At 51.0% G+C, this 21,908-nt stretch overlaps 3 protein-coding genes across 6 annotated transcripts; all 3 read right to left on the bottom strand.

Moving 5' to 3' along the window:
* Positions 1-1,714: 1,714 nt before the first annotated feature.
* On the bottom strand, positions 1,715-11,273 carry LOC119099847 (polyadenylate-binding protein 4-like). Its single transcript, XM_037222942.1, has 5 exons — positions 10,909-11,273; positions 5,534-6,037; positions 4,760-5,037; positions 3,263-4,015; positions 1,715-2,878 (listed from the first exon to the last, which is right to left on the bottom strand). Exons 1-5 carry the CDS (start codon positions 11,099-11,101, stop codon positions 2,666-2,668), a joined length of 1,941 nt encoding a protein of 646 aa, XP_037078837.1. The 5' UTR covers positions 11,102-11,273; the 3' UTR covers positions 1,715-2,665.
* Positions 11,274-12,236: 963 nt separating this feature from the next.
* Positions 12,237-13,737, bottom strand: LOC119101338 (transcription initiation factor TFIID subunit 3). The gene is made up of 2 exons (XM_037224652.1): positions 13,245-13,737; positions 12,237-12,867 (listed from the first exon to the last, which is right to left on the bottom strand). The coding sequence occupies exons 1-2, from the start codon at positions 13,708-13,710 to the stop codon at positions 12,677-12,679; spliced, it is 657 nt and encodes a 218-aa protein (XP_037080547.1). The 5' UTR covers positions 13,711-13,737; the 3' UTR covers positions 12,237-12,676.
* Positions 13,614-21,205, bottom strand: LOC119101337 (uncharacterized). 4 transcript variants are annotated; one of them, XM_037224647.1, is made up of 7 exons: positions 21,112-21,205; positions 18,110-18,408; positions 16,757-17,005; positions 16,163-16,258; positions 15,591-15,842; positions 14,229-14,457; positions 13,614-13,747 (listed from the first exon to the last, which is right to left on the bottom strand). In XM_037224647.1, the coding sequence occupies exons 2-6, from the start codon at positions 18,392-18,394 to the stop codon at positions 14,254-14,256; spliced, it is 1,086 nt and encodes a 361-aa protein (XP_037080542.1). In that variant the 5' UTR covers positions 18,395-18,408; positions 21,112-21,205; the 3' UTR covers positions 13,614-13,747; positions 14,229-14,253. The 4 variants fall into 4 exon arrangements, with proteins under 4 accessions (XP_037080542.1, XP_037080546.1, XP_037080543.1 ...); XM_037224651.1 differs by having other exon boundaries at positions 18,137-18,408; XM_037224648.1 differs by lacking the exon at positions 21,112-21,205 and adding an exon at positions 20,850-20,976.
* Between the last annotated feature and the right edge of the window lie 703 nt (positions 21,206-21,908).

Here is a 21,908-nt window from a genome sequence, read left to right as displayed (position 1 = left end):
CAGCTGGCCGGGCGGCGCTCGCAGCCAGCGGGCCGTGGCGTTGGCGGCGCCAGCCTCGGGCGCCAGCAGGGCGGCGAGCTGGCGCAGGCCGGGCGCCAGGCGCGCTAGCTGATCAGATGCAGACGGAGGAAGGCGGCCGGCCGAAAGGTGGCGCAGCACACGCGCCAGGTCCGCCACAGCCGGCTCGGTGGAGTTCAGGTCTGACTGTACCACCAGGCAGGAGTCCGTGGAACCAGAGCTACGGCGAACATCCGTCAGATGGTGCTGGTACAACCATGCTTTCTCGGTGCAATGTATCGCGTATCGCGCCGTGTATTTCAGGCCACTTTCAGAAAACGTAGCACTGGACGCTTCCCCAAGACCTAACTGGTGCATCCGAGTCGAATAGTGTTTGCATGTCTCAGGGATTTTAACGGCACACCTGCCTGTATCTCGCAGCTGGCCTAACGTCGTTATCTGCTCTAGTTTGTGATGCCTAGCATCGAATCTTTAAGAACGCACCACAACGGAAGAACCCATAGTTTTGCTCGCGAGCGCGTGTCCATCTGTACACACCAACTCACGCTCGCCTGTATGTTCGTCCATACTTTCCTTCATCACAGTATGTCGGTCTCATTACGCTGCGAAGCCGGTCGTCAAACTCTGGACATGACCGTGTGCTCTTACCTCTTCCCCTCTCTCTCTCTCTCTATTGATCAACGTTTTTATTTTTTCGGATTTTGAAGTTTTTCAACCTCATCGAGTTGGGGAAGCAAATTGTGGTAATATCGCATGTTATAGCAAGACCCCAAGCCGATATGACATGCATGCGAACATTTACTAGAATATGCCTTTGGGAGAACTGCACTACTTGTTCGTATCTGTGCGCCGCTATGATCAGTGGCCGCAATAACGAAGAGCGCCAAAGGCGTGACTGGCCGGCCACCTATCGGAAGCTACAGAATCTCCGGCTAGTTAACGTTGACTGACATAGACATAGATTAGGTACATGGATATGGTTGACTCGCCCTGGCTTGACTTCCGGCCACAGTTGCCATTGTTCCGATGGCGTTCGTGTAGGAAATCGAGCACTCAATGTTCGTCTGTCTGCGCCTGGTGGAATAGTTACGTGCCAAACCGCCATTATCAGAATTAATTCCATTCGAATCAGATCTGTGCTGCGGAGTAAAAAGCCGACATCGAACAATGTGTGGCGAGCCCGGAATCGATAGTCGTTGGGACGCAGCGAGACAACCCAACACCATGGCTCTGCTGCTCTCTAGTGCGCCCCACCGTTATCACACACACACCTGAAAATGCACGTTGCAAGTGCATCGACTTTCACGCGCTACACTACATGATCTTCCCTTTGGTAAAGATGGTCCTGAGCGCCTGTAGCGGGTCGAGCCGCCATCCTTGTAAACCTCTGCAGCTTGAGACTGCCCGGCCCACCCCTCACCCCAGACACGGAGGGGTGGTTCGATGACCGACCCGCGCCCGCTCACCTGGACGTGGCGTCGGCGGCGGCGGCAGCACGAGCCACCCACACCAGGAGAAGCAGCGGGGCGGCCGAGCAGCGCATCATCGTGTCACTCACTGACGCCTGTCCACAGCTGACGCTAACGACTAAGTGGCCTCAATCAGTGCGCCCATCATCGGCAGCAGGTGTCCCCCGGCAGTTAGCTGTCGCTCGACGGCGTCCGCCAGCGCCCGCCCTCTCCCCGCAAACAACACCGTTCAGAAGGAAATTTATTGCGAAACGAAGAACGTCAGAACGCAAGACAGCAAAAGCAAATGACACGGAAGAGGAATAATGTAGCACGGGCGGTCAAAGCTGATGTTCTGGCTCTATCACCGCTCCACAAACACAGTGAAGGCGACTGACGCTATCACACCCTTACAGCTCGCACATTAAAACGTTTTCATAATGGGACTCAGGCTGGGTTTATTTTTTTATTCTTAAAAGGTTTTTCTGACACTTTCTGTTATGAGCTTTCTCAATCTCCCTAAGCGAGAGCATGTTTTGAGCTTTTTATAAAAAAGATGTTTTGTCATTTTATACATGTATCATCTTGATGGACAATGACTCGTACTTAGCTCTACAGAGCCCTCACTCTCCTGGAGGGAGTAGTTCTGGCCACAACAGAAAGGCGGCACCACTCGACTAGGAGTGGGGATGGGCGCGGGCGTGCCCGCACGCCCATCCTGCATCAACCAATTTGATGATATTCAAACGCTTCCACTCACAGAATCAGTCAGCGGGAGCACGCGCCGGCCGGGGGCACAGTTCACCCCCAGCGTGCCGTCTCCAATGGTTGCTTTTTGTTTTGCGATTTTTTTGGCAGTTTTCTCGGTGACGATAGGCGTGGAGCCTGCGGCTGGACCGCGCGCAGGGGATAGCGGGCGGCCGCCCCGGCAGCGCGTGCCACGGCCGGGGCGGGCCGCACAGGATAGGGAGCGGAGACAGCGGAAGGCGGGGCGCCGCCGACCGCCGCGCGCTGGCGGCGGCCGCGCGCCCCGAGGCTACGACGCTTGTGGCTAAGTTCCGAACCCCAACCGCTAACTAGTCGGCCGACGCCCACGACGGCGTTACATTTTTACATGGGTTTTCCCGTTTTGCTATTTTTTTACAGTCCCAGCGGCCGCCGCGCCGACGGACAGTCAGCGGGGGCGGCGCGCCAGGGGTTTACTCCTTAGCGCCAGTGGCGGCGACGGCGGCGGCGGCCGGGGCGGCGTCGGCCGCGGCCGGCTGCTTGGTCTGGTGCGCCTGCAGCACAGCCACCGCCTCGTCCACCTTGCCCTTGAGCGACTCGTGGTGCTCCAGCATGTGCACCAGCTCAGAGTTGTCGATCTCCAGCAGCATACCGGTCACCTTGCCGGCCAGCTCCGGGTACATGCGCTGCAACAGGGACGGAGTGCGACCGTCAGCGCTATCACGCACCGCGTTAGACGCATACACGGGCTACGGGAAAAGCTGTTACTTCAGTCATTTCAGCTGATGCTGCTACACTCAGCGCGACATTTAATGCCGAACGATACCTGAAAGAGACCCCTCTTCATTTTTACAACAGTCGACAAAAGCGTTAGGTAACTAGTGCCGAACGAAACAGGGATGTTCGCCGGCAGTTGATGTGTCAGCTGCTGACCGGCCGCTGGTCAGCTGACCGCCGTCTGCTGGCCCGACAGACTGGACCCTGGGACTAGTGGACGTCTGAGGTACGTCTGCGTACCCGGCCACAGCAAGCGGCGTGCGGTCACACTGCACGGTCCGCTACCGCCTCACCTGGATCATGGGGTAGAGCCGCTCGCCCAGCATCTGCTTCTGCTCCTGCTCGGGCGCCGCCGCCAGCATGCTGGCCGTCAGCGGCTCCTGACCCTGCACGCGCACGGCCGGCTGCGCCAGCGGCTGCGGCGCCAGCGGCGGCTGCGCCACCACGCCGCCCGCCAGCTGCTGCGGCGGGTTGCGCATGTTGGACGTGTACTTGTAGTTGGGACGCGGCTGTGCCATGGGGCCGGGCTGCGGGGCCATGGGGCGCGGCTGCATGCCGGCCGGCATGAGCGCCTGCTGGCCGGTGATGGGGCGCGCCTGCGCCTGCAGGCCGCGCATGACGCCGCCGGGCGCCGGCTGACGCTGCGCCTGGGCCCGGAACGGCGCCGCCATGCCCGGCTGCGCCTGGCCGCCCAGGCGCATCTGGCCGCCGGGCTGCTGCCAGCGCGGTCCCGGCCGCATCTGGTGCGCCATCTGCGCCGGCGGGTAGAACCGCTGCGTCGCCTGCGGCATGGTCGGCACGAAGTAGCCGCCGGCGCCCGCCTGGAACATGGGGCTGACTCCGGGCATGCGCATGCCCGTCATGCGCTGCATGTACTGGCTGGCCAGGTGCGCCTTGCGGTCCTCCTTGCGCTGCGCCAGCGCCACGTACAGCGGCTTGGAGGAGACGATGCGGCCGTTCATGTCGGTGACGGCCTTGGTGGCCTCCTCGGGCGACGAGAAGCACACAAAGCCAAAGCCGCGGCTCCGGCCGTCCTCCATCATCACCTGCCAGGGAGCAGGGGCACAGGCTATTGGATGGTGTCACCAAACACACACCGGTACAGGGGAAGTGGCGGACCCTCGTGGGCTTGTCCCAGAAATGTTGTTCCGATGCGTCAAGCATTTGATGGCCTGGCACAAAAAATGCCTCATTGCGCCATGGTCGCAAGCACTTGAAGGGAGTGCTCCACATTTGAAAATAGTGAAGCGAGCATCACATGATGCTCGCTTCACTACCTCACGAACGCTAGATATGAATGACTCGACAATTTCGTTTTGTGCTTGGCCTTGACCGCCGCATATCCAATGAAATGACAGGATTTGAATGGCGTTATTAGGGCATCATGGATACCTACGTGATCTTAAAGTCACGACGGAATAGTCCGCACATCTTATCTCCGCGGGCGTGTGGCTCAGAATCTAGAGCGGTTTAGGTCTTAAGAAGGGCAGGGCTGTAAGCTGCACTGAATGATCTCCAAGGTGACTTTTTTAGTAAAAAACACAAAAAAATACAAACGCGGAAGCGCCCAGTTTAACACTGGCTCACTGAATGATAACTATTCCCTTTCACTGTATGAACCTTTTTAACTTCATTTACAGCCCTTGTCATCTTAATTTTCTGGTAATCTTTCCGAACATCTCCATGCCAATGGCCATCAACTGGTAAACATATCAACTTCAAACGAATATTCGGCCACGTCAAGAGCACCTGTCCCGAGGCCACCACACGTCCTAACGCCGTGCACCCACCCTGGCACTGGTGATGGTGCCGAACTGGGCGAACTCGCGGCGCAGGCGCTCGTCGTCGATGCCGTCGTCCAGGTTCTTGACGTACAGGTTGACGCCCTGGTAGCGGTTCATGCGCTCCAGCTTGATCTGCTCGAACTTGCGCTTCAGCTCCTGCTGGCGCTCGGCCTTCTTCTGGGCGCGGCCCACGTACAGCGTCTTGCCGTTTATTTCTTTGCCGTTCAGCTCGTTCACAGCTGCTTCAGCCGCCTCCGGCTCCTCGAAGCTCACGAAGCCGAAGCCTGGCGCACGAGGGAGAGAGACGAGTTAGGCGGAGTTCAACCATGGCCGGATATGGCGCACGATGCTGCTGCTCACCATGAAGACGACAAACGATCGCAGCTCCCAAATGAATATCTTTGAGGCTGGGGAGGGGGGGGGGAGGGGGGGTATTACCACTGTGTCTTGAAACGTGCAAGCATTCATAAAAACAGGAAATGCAATGAACGTAAAAATATCGAAACACGCAGCATTCAGTTTGCCGTGATACGACTCGACCTCAACAGCGCGTCGCATTTCATGAAGTGAACAGGCGACGTTAGGAAAACATATCAAAGCCAACGAATTCCTACCGTTGTCCAATAAGCTGGAGAAACTCGCCAAAGAAGTGCAGCACTGGGCATGAGTGGTGGAATATCCAACCATTCTGATTTCTGTCAGCGTCTCGCGTCGCATTTCCCACCTCGCTGCATACACCCACCGCCTCGATCGGCAGCCGCTTCGTGTCTCGCCTCCTACCTTTGGCGGTGCCGTCCTCGCTGGTGACCACCTTCAGGCTGGTGATGGCACCGTGCTGCTCGAACATCTCCTTCAGCTTCTCCTCGTCCAGTTCGGTGCCGAAGTTCTTGACGTAGACGTTCGTGAAGCGACGGGCCTTCTCTCCCAGCTCCTTCTCGCGCTCCTTGCGCGGGATGAAACGGCCGACGAACACCTTCTTGCCATTCAGCAGCATACCGTTGACCTTTTCGATCGCCTCAGTGGCCGCTTTCTCGGTCTCGAAGTGCACGAAGCCGTAGCCCTTGGAGACGCTGTTCTCGTCGGTAGCCACGCGGCAGCTCATGATGTTGCCGAAGGCCGAGAACGTGTCGTACATGGCCTTGTTGTCGATCGTCTTATCCAGTGACTTGATGAAGATGTTGCCGACGCCGGAGCGGCGTAGCGACGGGTCCCGCTGCGACCACATGATGCGGATGGGCCGGCCCTTCACCACGTCAAAGTTCATCGTGTCCAGGGCGCGCTCGGCTGAAACAGACGGTGACGTCAAACGGATGCCACGCCGGGGCGGCGCCAGATTACGTTCCGCGAAGTGGTACAGAGGGGCCGGGAAAATCATGTGCGCTGCGTCAGTCCTCATTCCAAACAAAGACCCGATACTCCCATACAGAAAGTTGCTAAGGCTGAAAACGCCCAGCGAGCGCTCTAGCTTCCCAAAAGAAAGCGATGCTGACTACAGTCACCAGCCAGGAATAACAATACATTTCATCCGTGAAATATACAGAAAATGGTGATCAACTCCATAAAAGTTGCGACGCTTAGGGTGACGTGAACAGTCAGCAATCAAAGTCCGCGAGCACATGAATTAACTTTGGTTGTTTGGTCTCTCAGGAACTCAATTTCAGGGAATTCCAGCTGACAGTCGCACCAAACGCAGCCGCCATTCGCTATGAGCCCGCCTTGTTCGCACCAAACGCAGCCGCCATCCGCTACGAGCCAGCCTTGCCACGAAGGGCGTGGGAACTCCCCGGCCCCTGTCCCCCAGCCGCTCCCGCTGTGACGTCTGGATTTTCCCGTGACGTTAAGCCTCCACTTCTAATCACTATGCGAAAGGGGCGGTGTTATTTTCCGCTTTTCTGAAGAACTGTTCTGCTTTAAGCAACCTTACACTCTGGAATGGTTATGAACACATTTCGGATAAATCCTTAGCTCGGCAATGTTTGGAAAACGACGCGAATTGGCAGCGTCCGGTACGGTCGCTCAAATGATACGTGACGGTAGTTAGAAGTCTCGCTCTCCGAACGGATGGACTTTCACACTCCACAAGTAGTGTTTCGTGAAACACCGTCATGCGATTCAGCGAAATCTCCCGCCAGCGATACCGTGCTTTCCCAGCTCACACCTGGAGAGCGAAAAACAAGGAAATTCCGTCTAGCTCGCCTGCGGTGCTAGACTCGGCAAGACATTCTATCCGCTCTCTCGGCCGTGCCCAGTCTCTGTCGAGGTCCCAGCTCGGCGGCTGACCTCGGCCGACGGGACAGTCGCAAGGTGACCCAGTTCAGCGGCGGCCGATTACGGGCCCAGCCAGCCGGGACTGAAGGGCGCGTCGACGCCGGCCGCCGACGGGCGTGGTCCGTGTGCGGCGTCATGGCTCGCACCCGCCCATTCGCACCATCGCAACCGGGCGCGCCCACCGCGTCCGACGACCGCCGCAGACCCATATATAGGATGTGGTTTAACCTTGGCGTGGTATTTTCTCTCGCCACCGACGGTCTCATGGTCAGGCCGCAGACGCCGGCGGCGGTCCGTGCAAGGCTACCGAGCAACTGCATTCCGCTGCAACTATTCGGAGTGCTTTAATTACGCGACAGAACATTAGTCGCCGCATCAAATTATGATGCTACCTTCGGCCTCTTGTTTCCCGTAGGGCCACACCACCGGGAATAAAATCGCTCCTCTGGCAAAAACAAAACACAAAGCAAAACGAAAAGGAAAACCATATCGGACGGCAAAACGCTAAGTCCAACATTGGCCAGGATTGCTGCGTTTTTGGCGTCAGTTTTCGTGTATTTTTCCATAATCCGTTACGGGTGTTGACACAAGCACCGCTCTCGCCGGTCGGGGACGGCCCAGCCGATCGCCTCAGCCCTTTCCCAACCGGCCGAGCGGCACCAGGCACGGCTCAAGGTCGCGGCGGGCTGCTCAGTGTCCCGCCGCAGCGATTTCCTCGCGGCCGGCGACGGCTGCTGCGCAACAGCCGTCACCGGCCGCCTCTGCACGGCCCGACGGCGCGCCACCCGGCCGGGAGGCCGCACATCGAGCCGAACTGCACGCCCCACTGCCGCTCTCAGCTGGACATACAGCACGCTTACGGTGTGGAATCAGGTCACGGCTAAGCGGTAGCATTCAGGTCACCCCGCATCCTGATAGAACCTGGCAGAAACACCAGGGCGGCACACACAAGTCTTTACCGTGTTTTCATTACAGTTTACGTGTTCTTAGCATGAAAGGCAGCAATATCCCGAAGCGCAATCGCTATTCAAAACATACGCGGAGTCAAATTAAAATCCACATGCTCGCTACCCATGTGAACTTCTCGGAAGATAGACCCAGGTGTTGAGCCCCGGTCCACCCCGCCCCTCCTCACGCAAAACACGTAGGATCCAATGGTAAGTCTGAAGTCAGGCACCGAAACAAAGACAAAGGCGGATTCAAGGCTAGTGCACGCAGATGGCTCTCCAGTCAGATTATCAAAATGTTGACAATACCCACAGCAGGGCATGACGTGCCATCGACTACACCCCGAGTGATACACTACATCCTAAGTGATGTGCTTATCACCCCCAGCATTGTGCAGCGAAATAATGGATTTGTGCATGTGCAGACTGCCCCTCCTATCTGATCAACCACACTATCCTATGTTAGTCTGAAAACTCGTACAACTCTAGCAGTGGCCAACACCCCCCCCCCCCCCCCCCCCAGTTCCTGTGCTTTCTCCCGCACATGATGGAAAACCCTGCTTCAATCTGCAGTCACTTCTGGAGTATTTTGGTGCCAACATGCAGCTGTCCATGCAAGACAAATCGTTAAACAGAGCAAAACGAGAAGATGGTGGGAGCTGTGGCACCAGAGTTATATCAATATATCACCCACAATATATCCATGCCCTGATTCACAAAATGACAACATGCATGTAACTTAATTGTTTGTTATGCAAATCATCTAAGTTGAAATGGCCAGAAATATACATTTAGTCAATAGACAGTGTAATTTCCTCCTATCTGTGCCATAAGATTCTGCACACTCTTTGGCCTAATATGCCCAGTAGGGTGTAAATGTCTAGGCATCACATTTTTCTACTATTTAACAAGCATGCTTTCAACAAAACAAAAAAACAAAAAAACAATGATTTGCAGATGTCCAAATGCTCTAGATATTATGTCCAAGTGTCTGCAAGTTTCTAGATATTATGCCCAGTGTTGTCTAGATATTATGTCCAAGTGCTCTAGATATTATGTCCAAGTGTCTGCAATTTTCTAAAGAAACTAGCTATAACTTCATTCAACAACAGTTGGCATAGTTGCCATGACATGTCTCTTGTGATACACACACTTTGAATATTCTGTATTGGTGGCTTGGGTTCAAAGTAGCAGCTTAATTTTAACTTTCCTTTTCCCCACTAATTTTCTGTTTACAGAACCCCATCATAACTTTTTAGGCCCAGTGGTCAGAGGCCATGCTCTGGTGACCTGGAGCAAGGCTGTGCCCTTGGGGTGGGTCACAAGAGTATTGAAAGGCAGACTATGCCTGTGAGCCCAATACCACAGATGTTGGCTGGTACTGCATTCATCTGGCAGCAGGGCAATGCCTGGCAGCTATCACATACTGGGTACCATAGCTGCACAGCTGCACAGGGTGTAACAAATGCCAGTGTGAAGACTCATACCCACTGCTGATGCTTCGCCATTACAGCAATAGCATCTTTGATCCAGATTACAGAGGCTGCTCTAAAACAATTACAGCAATAATCCAGACTATTGGAGCAGCTCATTGTGCTGCATGAGACATGTGTTAAGCTACATTTGTGATCACTAAGATGTGCAAGACTCTGGGTCTGGCACAACATGCCTATTGCCACAAAGCCTTAAGGACATAGGCCACACAGTACAAGCCTGTTCAGCAGGTGATTACATCTCAGAAATGATGACTAAAATGGGAGCATATGAAATGTTGGAGGATTGTTTAAATAAAATGATTGTGTGCCAGGATGAAGAGTAAAAGTAACTAAGTCTAACTGTCTAAAAATAGGACCCCTGACCCAGTCTGCAAAAAATGTATTGATTAATGTATTGTATTATTGGTGTATTGATGTATTCGGTCTAAACTAGGACTGCATTTCAATTGTAACCCTGGAATCTTGTTTTCAAACCAAACTAACCAAAAAATTAATTGCAAGTTAGTTTAAGCTAAGACACATGTGCACACCTGGTATGCAGATGCATCCTAGCTGAGGCTAACTTGCAATTAATTTACTTAGTTTGGTCTGAAAGGAATATTTCAGGGTGACAATTGAAATGCCAACCTGTAGACCACATCATATTAATGGTGACCAGAAGACAGCAAAATTTGATCATCCTACTCTTGAAAATATCATTACTACAATCTCACAGAAGTAACAGCAATTGTAGCATATGAAAGTGTCAAAATATGGCCATTATCCTTACCTGTTGACAAGTGATATCTGTTATAAGTGAAGCATCAGGTGGAGAGCTCCTAATAGGTATGAACCCAAGAAAATGGTTGGGTCAGGTCCAGTTCAAGTTGGGTTGGATCCAGGGACATTGTAAGCCCTCACAAGCTCACAACATAATTTCTTTTGGGCTAACGATAATTTAATAATTTCACAACATAATTTCCCTCTGAGCAGATATGCCCAGAAAACAGAACTTGTGAGATCATGCACTGTCCATGGTGTTGGAGCAATGGTGCCCAATTAGTGGATGTGTGATGTTCAGGAATATTGTTCTGAGGAAGCATGCAATATACTGGAAAATTAGGACCTTGCACTGAGTTTTCATGTTATTTTGACCATACTCTTGGTTGGAACAGCAACATAGTAATTTCTTTTAAAAATAAGCTATCATGCACCAAAGCTGGAGCACACCAAATTCAGTAACTCACACCAATCTCCAGGATAATGCCCTCTTCTTAGTTTTAACCACCATCAAGAAGCATAAGACAGGGACATAATGCCATCAATTCGTAAATACAATATTGACGACCTCACAGGAACTTCATAGGTGTGGTCAAAGTATTTCTCGACATTACAACACAGCTAACATCTAACCCTGTATAAATGGCGGGCTATCAGCACAGGCAACCAACAATCTCCAACTTACCGTCAACCGGCTGCTGGAAGTTCACGTAGGCATATCCCAGCGAGCGCCTGGTGATCATGTCCCGGCACACTCTGATGGAAAGCACCGGCCCGGCCGTCGAGAACTTCTCAAACAGCATAGCTTCTGTGACATCGGGGTGCAGGTCCCCGACGTACAGAGACGCCATGGGGTAGTTCTGGCCTGCTGAGTTCATGTTTTCTTGCTGGGGTTCGGAACTAGGCCACAAATGGGTTTTTCTTTTACGATATTTTTATGTATTTTGTGTTTTGGCACAAAAATAGGTGAGCAAAGGGTGCAAGAACGCGGAGCGCCCCACACACCCCACTCACAATCCTACAAAGTAGAAAGTGAGCGGATGGCGGAAGCTATGGAACCTCGCCTGAGACATGCGCATGCGCAATACGGCCGACATTATCAATTCATAAAAAAGTAGTGCATCACGCTTGCAAGAATGTTTTGAGGCACTGGGTAGAATTGTAGGAAATTCGATATATTAAACACACTTGTGTTCAGTTTTCAAAAAGATTTTCAGGTGTGGTCTAAATCCAATTTTCCATGTAGAAGGAACGATTGTACTAAATAAGGACCGGGACAGGCCGACCTGAGGCCAGATCAAGGCCTTTAACAGCCACTGGCCAGATCACTGGTAGCGTATTAGAACAGACGTGGGGCTGGCCTGCTGTAAAACGAAAAAGAGTGGGTGGGTAAACTTGGAAGCCAGAGCTTGCATTTGAGGATGCTCAGATAAACTGCCTTTGACACAAAAGCGTGAAAATTAATGCGGGGTAATGCTCCGGGAGGGCTGGGGATTCCATACAATTGATTTTTGTGTGCAAGGCTTTTCAGAATGGCTGCAAGGTTACAGAGATGTATACAAGATACCGCAACGGGGGGGGGGGGGGGGGAGCAAGACACAGAATGGGCAAGCTCCACTCACAGATGCAGACCACCACCCATGGTCCAACAGCACCCGCGAAGAATCTCAGGTGGTGCGTGGTAGGACCGGTTGGGAAGCTGTTTACCTACAAGTTGTGCTTGAGGTGGAGTTAATTTTTATGACCGGGGCATTACCAATGCACATGAACTGGAAATCTCAACTCAATTCATCCCACGTACCAAAAAAGTCCGATTCCATAGCAAAATTTGTTTAATATAGACCAAAAACTAGCGCAGAATAATGTAATGGCAAATTGCAATAGGCACGGCGACATCGTTATCAGAATGTTACTTTGCGTCGGCCATCCATATCAAGCGATCCACACATGATGCACTCCGCTGGCCCTGACGCGGGGTCGTTGTCTGAGCACGCCACCATAAGCCACAATATCGCAACTGATCTAGCACGTTTATTGACCAATGCATTTTCAGCACCTGCAGAAACAAACCAGGCTGAACAAATCACACCGCCCATGCCCACGGCACGACAGACGGACGCCGGTGTCACAGACGGCGACTCGTTGCCGGCAGGGCGGGGCTAGGCGCCGGCGAGCGTGCCGCAACACAAAACCCAGCGGCCGCGCAGGCGCCAACGCCACGCGCCAAAGCAGCTCCACTCCAGCTACACACGCCTCGCGGCTAGGCAAATTACGAATGGCAACGGCCTACTCTACGCACTACAGTCAATGGAATGGCGAGACTAGCCTCATGGCGGGCAGCAACGCGCAATGATCGATCGATGGGTATGTGCATGTGCTCGACGCTGAAGCTACGCTGGGCCGCCGGAGCGGGCAGACGACGGGGGCGGGCGCCGCCGAAGCGGGCCGCCCGTTCACATCATCTCGCCGTCGTCCTCGTCGTCGCAGTGGCGGCAGAGGAAGGTGTCATCCTCGAAGTTGCGCGGCCGCTTGTTAGGCGGGATGCACATCAGGTGATGCCACCGGTCGCACTTGTCGCAGCCGATCCACGTCTGGCCCGGTCCCGACTCATCCCACGACTGCAGGCAGATCTCGCACACCGTGCCTGCAACGCGGCCCAGAGGAGCTCAGCGACGGACGGGAACGGCACGGCGCCCGTGGACGCTGACACCACGCAAATCATCCAGCTCTTCAGTTGGAATATAAAAAAATGACTGAATAATGGTAACTTCCTTTGCGTCAACGTGAATTCATTCATGAAACCACCATGCTCAAAGACGTGGCTTTGACAAACTGAGCAAAGACACAGATGATGCCAGAAAATGCCTCACTGGATGAAACAAAACATCAATCATGTCAATATCAAAAGGAAAGCCAACAAGCAGACAGAAGACGAGCAGGTGTGGACTGCAAGAGAGAAGCAGTGATATCTCCTGAAAGCCTACTCTCAGCACGCCGCGGCTGTCGCCGTCCCCCACCTACCTCCCATGCCGGCGGTGTTGGCTGCCGCGGCGGCTGCGGCGGCGGCGGCTGCAGCAGCGGCCGCCACAGCCGCTGCCTGACTCTGGCGGCCGCGCGGCCCCTTCTTCTTGGCTGGCTTGGGCTGACGCGGCTGGCGCGGCTGGGCGGGCGCGCGTCGCTGCTGCTGCGACGTGGAAGCAAACGCCAGCGGCTCGAGCTTCATGGGGCGCGGGCAGTGGAGTGCGCAGCCCTGGCACTGCGGCATCAGTGTCTCGCGGTAGCGGTTGTACGTCTTCTCCGGATCGGACGGCTTGATCATGACTGGCCGCGTGTAGGGCCTCGGTGTGACCGGCGGCGAGAAAGGTAGGATGCCCATGGTGCGGAACGAAGTGCGCAGGTTGGTGGAGGTCATGGCGCGCGGGTACGCCTCCGTCACGATCTTGGCGATATTGCCGCGGCACACCATGTGCGCGCCGTACTTCTTCATGTAGGCCGTCCAGGCCTCTGGCCAGGAGCCCTTCAGGCTGTGCGGAGAGGGGTCGGCGGGTCAGTGGTGGCGGAGCGGTGTCACGGACGCGGCGACGACCGGCCGCATCAGCACATAGGTTGAACTCACGGATGCCTTCCAGCCCGCGGGCGAGGCCACTCGGTATTAGCATGGTGCAGTCATCATGTGTAATGGGCAGCTCTACCTGTTGCAGTAAGCTGCTTGGGTGGCTTAAGTGTGTCAACTACCTTGGATTATTTGTGTCAGTAACCTGCTTATATTCAGTATCACAATGCATTTTAGTGTTTCAACTGGTGAAACAGAAATGCATGAAACTTGAAAGTCCTGACAAAACAACCTGTCTTCTATCCCATTAGTTGCTACTCAAATTCGAGATTGCATTTGCAATACACCATATATGAACCAAAACACAATGAGACTGCAACTAAGAAAGCCTACGAAAACATATTGACCACTATTTCCCCAATTCAGAAGCTCTCCCCTCATCTATCACCCACCTGATGAAGTAGTTCATATCCGAGCTCATCTGAGAGTTTGTGGCATATGGTGGCATGACAAACAGCACGATGCCCATCTGACGGGCCACATGGATAATCTGGGAGAAGATGTGTGGCGACTGGCCGTTGTAGAGCAGCAGTACCGGCCGCTCCACAGGGGAAGTAGGTGTCGGCGTGATACAAGAACTTCACCATGGTGTCCGAGTTCATCAAGCCGTTTCGGCGACACCTGCCGCCGAGGTACGTCCCGGTCAGCACGTCAACTCACGACCCGATCCGATCCCACGAAGCCGTCCCTTACACGTATCGTACTAGAGATGCCTTTGACTGGAGGTTGTCCTAAGTCAGATCCAAAGTCCAAGGATGGAGCAGCTGTCCATCCGAAAGTGTCCAACAAATCAGGTTGTCCAAAAATTTCCAAGCATTAAAAAACCCAAACCACCCCTACCCACAACCAATAATCCTGGTCACTGCATGTGTCGCTGCATTCTCCTACTTGAACCAAGCGAAAAGGAAATTATCATGGACTAGTTATGTGGATCACAGGCTTTCATGAGAACATCTACATTTCACATTGATGTCTACTAAGCCTTAAATATCACTTATCTCGACAATGGCTGCTGTTTACATAATGAGTTGCAATAAACTGTAACTAGGTAAGCAGTCAGCAACCAGGTTTCTCCTGAAGACATGAACATCAAAGCCATTTTTATCCACATTCTTTCTTAAAGAAACTTTCATTTCACATTTCAAAAAGAAGTATTCTCTAGTGTGCTCCATCAACATATTGTCTGTGTTTCAAAACCAAATTATTTTGAAAACCAGCAGCATTACTAGGTAAGGGTGCCTATCAATTTACAGCAGAAAAAAACATATTGGTGGTTCAAAAAATTATTTCCAAAGACTGTTGCCCATGTTTCCAATTTCGAAATCAAACATTCAAAATTTCTGGAATTCCAAAAATTTGGAATCCAACTGAAACCTCTAGCCAGTATCTCCCACCTCACATGGCACAGTATTGCTATACGGAGCAATCAGCGCCAACATGCGTTTGAAACAATACTCCACGCCACCACACCAATAACGTGGGAAGCATCGCCGTGGGAAGTGCATCGAAGTTTTGTTATTTTTCATGCATCTTGAGAACAACACGCAATAGCTGCACATCAAACTGCAAGCATGTCACCCATCAGCCAGTCGGGACTCACTACTTATCAAAGTGGCCAAGGCAACTTCACCCATTTACCAAAATTTGAATAAAGAAATAACCAGACAGTTGAACTACAACTCGAATCCAGCAGCACCACCGTGAACACCACCTGAGCTCTGGTTAAGACCACATCACGGCAGCGGATCACTCACGGCGCAGCCGGTGCCCGGGTAGGCGCCGTCCAGCAGCTCGTTCTTCTTCTTGAAGCCCTTGTAGACGATGAAGGGCGGCAGAGGGTTACCGTGCGCCGAGCCGCAGCCGACAACGGTGGTCATCTCGCGGTCCTCATCCTCGTCTTCGTCCAGCGACATCTTGGCCGCCGGCGGGAAGAGCACCTCGCCCTGAGTTGAGTCCCCGTGCCCAATCACCGACTCCTCCATCAGGAAGATGTGGTCTGGCTTGTCCTGTGGCCAAGAATGGGAAGGGGGGGGGGGGGGATGGAGGCGTCAGCACGGCGCCGTTGGCCGCACAGCCCGATGGCGGACGCATCGAGCTAATAAGCTGGGGCAGCAACACACAGCAATCACATCAAGAATGAACAAGTACAGTAAGCATGAGATGTCAACTACCATCCAATTCATTTATGATCAATATCACAATCAATACCAGTAACTAAATCTGTGTTAATACCAACAACACCCCTGAGCGATATGGCTAGTGTTGAAGACATGTCTGGCCCAATATGCTGGCAACCATGCGTGTGAGGTGGCAGCAGCAAACACACCTTGATATCATTGTCATCGAGCAGCTCCTCCAACCGGTAGTAGTAGTTGGCCATGGCCTCATTCCTGCCAAGGATCTTCCCAGTGGTGGGCACAACCTGAGGTGTCAGGACAGTGTCAGGCTTGTTGGAGGTAAATTGACCCATGTGCAAATTCTGGAGATCTTGCCAAACACTCACAGAATGTGGCATACTGAATATTGATCCACGATCCAACCTGACTATGTGGCTTGTCAATTACATGGCATTAGCCTCTGCCAGGCGAGTGATCTTCAACTGTTGGGTGAAGAAGGCGGAGGTGGCTTGTTTGTTCTGGTCTACGGATCAGTTAAAGCTGAGATTCAATCACTGACTGAATTTTATACTGGATTTGCAGCAACCAGTACAGGACTTGAGGTTTGGCGAGGATACCAGAATGTGAAAGAAATAACTACAAATGATAAACCTGTAGTGCTGTGCCATAACTCCCTGCATTAGTAAGATACTGAGTTCAAAGCATCCAATACAAACTCACTCTTGACCAAGAAAGTGTTTGGCAGTGACTGAAACCCAACAAGTCGGGCTTGAGAATGGCCGACTGTTTCGTGCGTCACTGACCTTGCGTTTCCTGACGGTCAGCTCGGGGCATCGCGTCATAAAGCGCTTCAGGTAGCTGCGGTGTGGCAAATCATCCTTGAAGGCCGACTCCTCCGGGTAGAGGTACTGCTGCACCTCAGCGATCAGCTCAAGGAACTCCTTGGTGCTGTAGCTGTGCCCCAGGTCGGACATGTCGGCGGCGTGTTTCATGACGCTCTGCTCGACGTCGGCGGGCAACGCCGGCGCTCTGCCTGGACGGTTTACCTTCACCTGCAGCACAGCACAGCGGCGGTCCAACACGCGTGCCAACGCAACGCCTTCACGCACCGCCCGTACGCCGCGGCGGCGCTTGCCTGCGTTTAGAAAATAGATAATAGGGCTGGAAATACACCTACAAGTTGTGCCGCAGGATGTCAGGCACATTATATAGCAATTTGTGTCATATTGCATTAATTTGCCAATTTGCAATGGGGGTGTGCACGTACTGCAACCAAAGGGCAGTACAGCATATGTAACCCATTGGACATAAAGATTATTGACTTAACGACACATTACCAAACTATGCACAAATTAACACCTGAGCATTGCTTTAATATGGTAGAAAAAATGCATTCTGTTCTTGCCAGAAATAGCTCAACAAACCAGATACAAACTGCATGATTTCAACTTGTAAAATCAGACAAATCAACAAAAACAATACCATGTTTAAAGATTTAGTCTGAGCATTATGATTGCATGAGTTTCTGAGAGGAGCAGCCAAAGTTATCCTGTGCTTGTCACATGAACACCAACCACACCATTAAATTACAAAATTCTGGTTCCAACGACATAGTTTTGTGGTGGGAATTCCTTAACATGTTGCAATCGTTAGCCCATTCCAACCTGCTCTCTTAGCACCTGACTTTTAGCAAAGCCACTACCACCAGCTGCAGGCCATTCCAGTCAGGGACAAAAAGTGAGTGCCTATGTGACTAGTACCCACCTCATCAGAGGTTGCCCCATTGTAAGACATGAGCTCTCACCAGCTAAGCTATCAGAATGGACAACACAGCCCTAAATGGTAACATGAAAACTTTAACAGTAATAAGAATACAAACTTTGGTAAAGCAGGTAAAGAGTATGGTATGGTAGTATGGTTATGACAAACCTATGTGTTAGAAGTGAGTTCATGATGTTCATCACTTGTATGAACCATAGGGAAAATAACCATGCATAAATGCAGTAGCACAAATAAAGGTTTTTCACATCTTTGACAAATTTGCCTTGATATTCTAAAAACAAACGCATCTCTACACCCAGCTACAAAAACAAAAATTCAAGGGTCACTTTTGCCCATGCCCTGTGACATCATGGCCATGCCTCCCCGCCCCTGACCTCCGGGTCTTTGAGATGTCGTCGCACCGTCGACTCGGGCAGGTTGAAGAGGCGAGACGCGCGCCGGCACGGAATCTCATCCACTTCCACTGCTTGGATGGCCATCTTGAGCCGCTCGACGCGATCCCAGCTCTCGTCTTCGCCGACCACGTCTTCCTGCTGCAGCTGCAGCGTCGTGTCGTCGCTGAACTCGATGCCGCCATGGTCCACCATGCCACCATGGTCCGCCATGCCGGAATGGTCGACCATGCCCCCATGGTCCACCATCACGGTCTCGTCCATCATATTGGCGTCCGTAGCTGGGGGAAAAAGGTGACCGCCATGAAAAATGTCCTTGTAGTGCTGTGACTGCCAAAGGAGATAGCACATTGACAAGCCATGTGTGCGCGAGCCAGGAAGATTTATTTTGCCGCTACCAACCGTTTTTCACCTTTTGAAACAACACAATGCTGTTTGGCACAACAATTATACTTTGTACAGTTGATGGCATGGACAAAAAATAATAGTCACATCCCACAAACAATCACCGGTCCCATGAAATAGGTTTGCCTGTGTTGCAGGGAGCACAGGCGAAATGCGCTCTCCCCTGCCGCCGGCCGCCAGAGGCCGCCAGCACTGGCGCCGGATCTTTTTCACGTTTTGCGCCATATCTCGGCAACCAGGGCATGTGGAAGCGTGAAGTAAGCTGCAAAACGTCCATAGCTGAAAATTTTCACATTTGTAACTTGGTTGGATGGATTGATGGTTTTAACATGGGATGACAGATTTGCTCTTTTCCCCAGTTTTAAACATTTTGTGCCACATCGCTTCTACATCCACCAGTGGCTGGTGGAATTCACAGATGACAAACACAACATGATGTGCAGTAAAGTGGGGATAATTTGAACAGTGCTGGTCACTTTGAATGGTGTGAAAAATGTCCAAAAAGGTGTGAACATTTTGGAATCATGTTCTTTAATTAAATCAATATTTGTGCACAGTAGTTGCACACAATGCTGCAAGCATGATCAAGCTACAGCTTGGAACAGCATTTAACCCCATTTTACATGCTGCACTTTCCAAGCTTTTCCAAAGATTTAATGCTTACCTTTTATAACAGAATTGTGTGTTTTAACCTGTATCCATGAAACTGAATAAAAATTGGATAGATGTTGCAATACCCTAATATAACATACTGTCCATTATGTGATAAACAGTTTCTACCACAGCACAGCCAAATACAAAGACATGATAAAACCCTCTGTTGAGACCAAAAACCCACCATGTTGCCCAGAACCACCAACCTGCAAAATCAATGAAGTTTGTGACAGTGTTTAAGATAATGTAACTGTTTTAAGCTGTCATTGAGTAAATGGACAGAATTAATCATACCAATGGCTAATCAAACCTTAAGACTGCCAACATCAGGTAACTGCATTCCTCACTTATCTCTTCTGAACCCAGTTCACATTGTGGCGGATGTATATTTACCTCGCATAGATGTATATTTACCTCGCAACATTCCTTCCAGGAAACTGGTTTGTGATCCCCAAACCAGGAAGAATCCAGCATCTAGCTGCTTAGTGAACTGACCATAATGTAACAACCTGGTCCACGTGACTCATTGTTATGCTTGCGCAACTATGTTCCACTATATATGCCTCATGACAAGTCAGCACTGCCATCAACTTGCATGAATTTACCAAGTAAACAACATCATAAACATGCATGACCTATCTAGTCTGTTAAGTCTGCAGCAAAAATGAATCTGAGCACTTAAAGCAAGACCACAAAATGATGGTTAAAACCATGCTTTGGTGACATGGTCTGGGAGCACCATGTACAACATGGGACCATGCATCAAGCATAAGTAGCCACTTAACATACATCAGGTCAGCTAACAACAGATAATTTTTACAAAACTGATGAAAGTAAGAACCCGACAGATTTGATAACAGCAAATTTGTCAAGATGCCTGGATCCAAGTGTAAGAACAATTTACATTAAATACCAAGGCACTGATTCTTTGAAATAAGTGGAGCCAACTAAACAAGAAACAACACTTTGACTATTCTATCTCTGAAATCATTCCTTTTGGCAGAAAAATGTCATAATGAGAGCCTTAGCCAGCGGTACCTGACATGTAGCACACCAACATTCATTGAACAAAGCATTGCATACTAAGTGTCCAACCAACATTGCATGTAATTTGGATTAACACTTGTAATTATTCCTTGCAATCCAAATGCCCATATTCAGCAGTGAAAAACAAATTTTGTACATAGGAAAACCAGCCACCAAAAACATGGCAACTATGACCCTTATCAATACCACTGCCCACAGTATTGTCCAACCTTTTCCAGTTCAAGAGCACTTAAGTTACCAAATAAGTATTATATTTGCAGCAACACAATGAAACTTAACCACATGCCACATGCACACTGGCCTAAATATTTCCATGTTCAGGTAGTGTTGCTATGCCTGAACATCAACAACATAACTTACTGATAAAAATGCAGCTTGGACCATTACAAGCATTCAGGCATGAGATATAGCAGCAAATGTCAGCATACGCCCTGTCAGTTCATAACCTCATAATTCACAGTACGTAACCCAAATCGCTACCACACACCTAACCAGAATGCCAATCAATACCATGGCACGTCCTTGGGACAATCTAATATGGCCACCTCAGGGATGGCAGCCATTACTGATGCTGCCCAGCAATTCTAGGAAATGGGGAGCGTATTGGCTGACTTACACAAGAACCCATTCTAATGGACGGCGCATATCACCGTCCAGTTAAATTGGATCTGACCAGGATAACCGAGGAATGATTCTGTATCGCCGCAACAGCGCAATGATCATCAGCCACAGAAGAAATATTTTCAAAATTGGCCCGGCACAAACCCGCTGCGTCGTTATCGTAGATAGCACTTGCGGCATTCGCTGGAATTACGAAAACAGTACACGATTGCAGACAGTCGACTCTGATGAAGAGCCTGCCATACATATATGCTTACCAAAGCTTGGGTTATGTCCCTAAAATTTCTCAACAGCTCCCGCCAGACCGGACTCCAGCCCGGAACCAAGATGTCTGCGTCATGTACGCCGTTTGCGCCGGGTACGTGTGAGTGGTGTTTAAATAAATATTCTAGGGTCATCAGCTCATGATTGTATGATATATTTTTTTCGTCAGAGGGTGTCCAAAGTTATAAAAAATCTGTGTAAAAAATTTGATCTTCATCTAAAGCCGAAATAGCAGGTAACATCATGTGGTATTAGAAACTATATTTGGTGTTCATCCGCCGACCTGCGTGCTAGAACATTTCCGTGCCGGAGCGGACAAGGCAGAAGCGGCGCGACAGGACTGCCAGAGTTTCTCCCGCCAAAATTGGATTCCAATTATTTCTGTCACTTAAATCATATATTTTATCGCTAGAGATGTTCACAACAAATGAGAATTTGGGCTTTAGATGGAAAAGTAGCATTGTTTATAACAACTGCATATTGTTGATATCGATTTTATGTTTGGACCCTGTTTTGGACGACGGCTCGCATGACATTCTTTGAGGAGCATTGGCTAGAACGGTCGATGATGGTGTTGTCCTCTGCAAGAAGAATCCGGTCGTTGGTCTACAGAGCCGTGCGGATGTGAGCATACTTTTCCATCAACCAGCACTTTTTGCTTTGGTCACGGTTTTTCAGCAAATTCCACATTCACTGAACTGCTTGAACTTCAATACATTTGAAAGCAGTGGTGCAGCCATGGGGGCTTGGGCTCCTTGGGCTCGTCCCCCTGCCCGCCAGGAAATTGTGT

This window comes from Pollicipes pollicipes, unplaced genomic scaffold (genome assembly GCF_011947565.3).
Source record: "Pollicipes pollicipes isolate AB1234 unplaced genomic scaffold, Ppol_2.1 Scaffold_4881;HRSCAF=5763_pilon_pilon_pilon, whole genome shotgun sequence".
In the NCBI taxonomy this organism is placed as follows: domain Eukaryota; kingdom Metazoa; phylum Arthropoda; class Thecostraca; order Pollicipedomorpha; family Pollicipedidae; genus Pollicipes; species Pollicipes pollicipes.
Note: the sequence above shows the minus strand (reverse complement) of the source record. Positions and strands in the feature narration are given on the sequence as shown.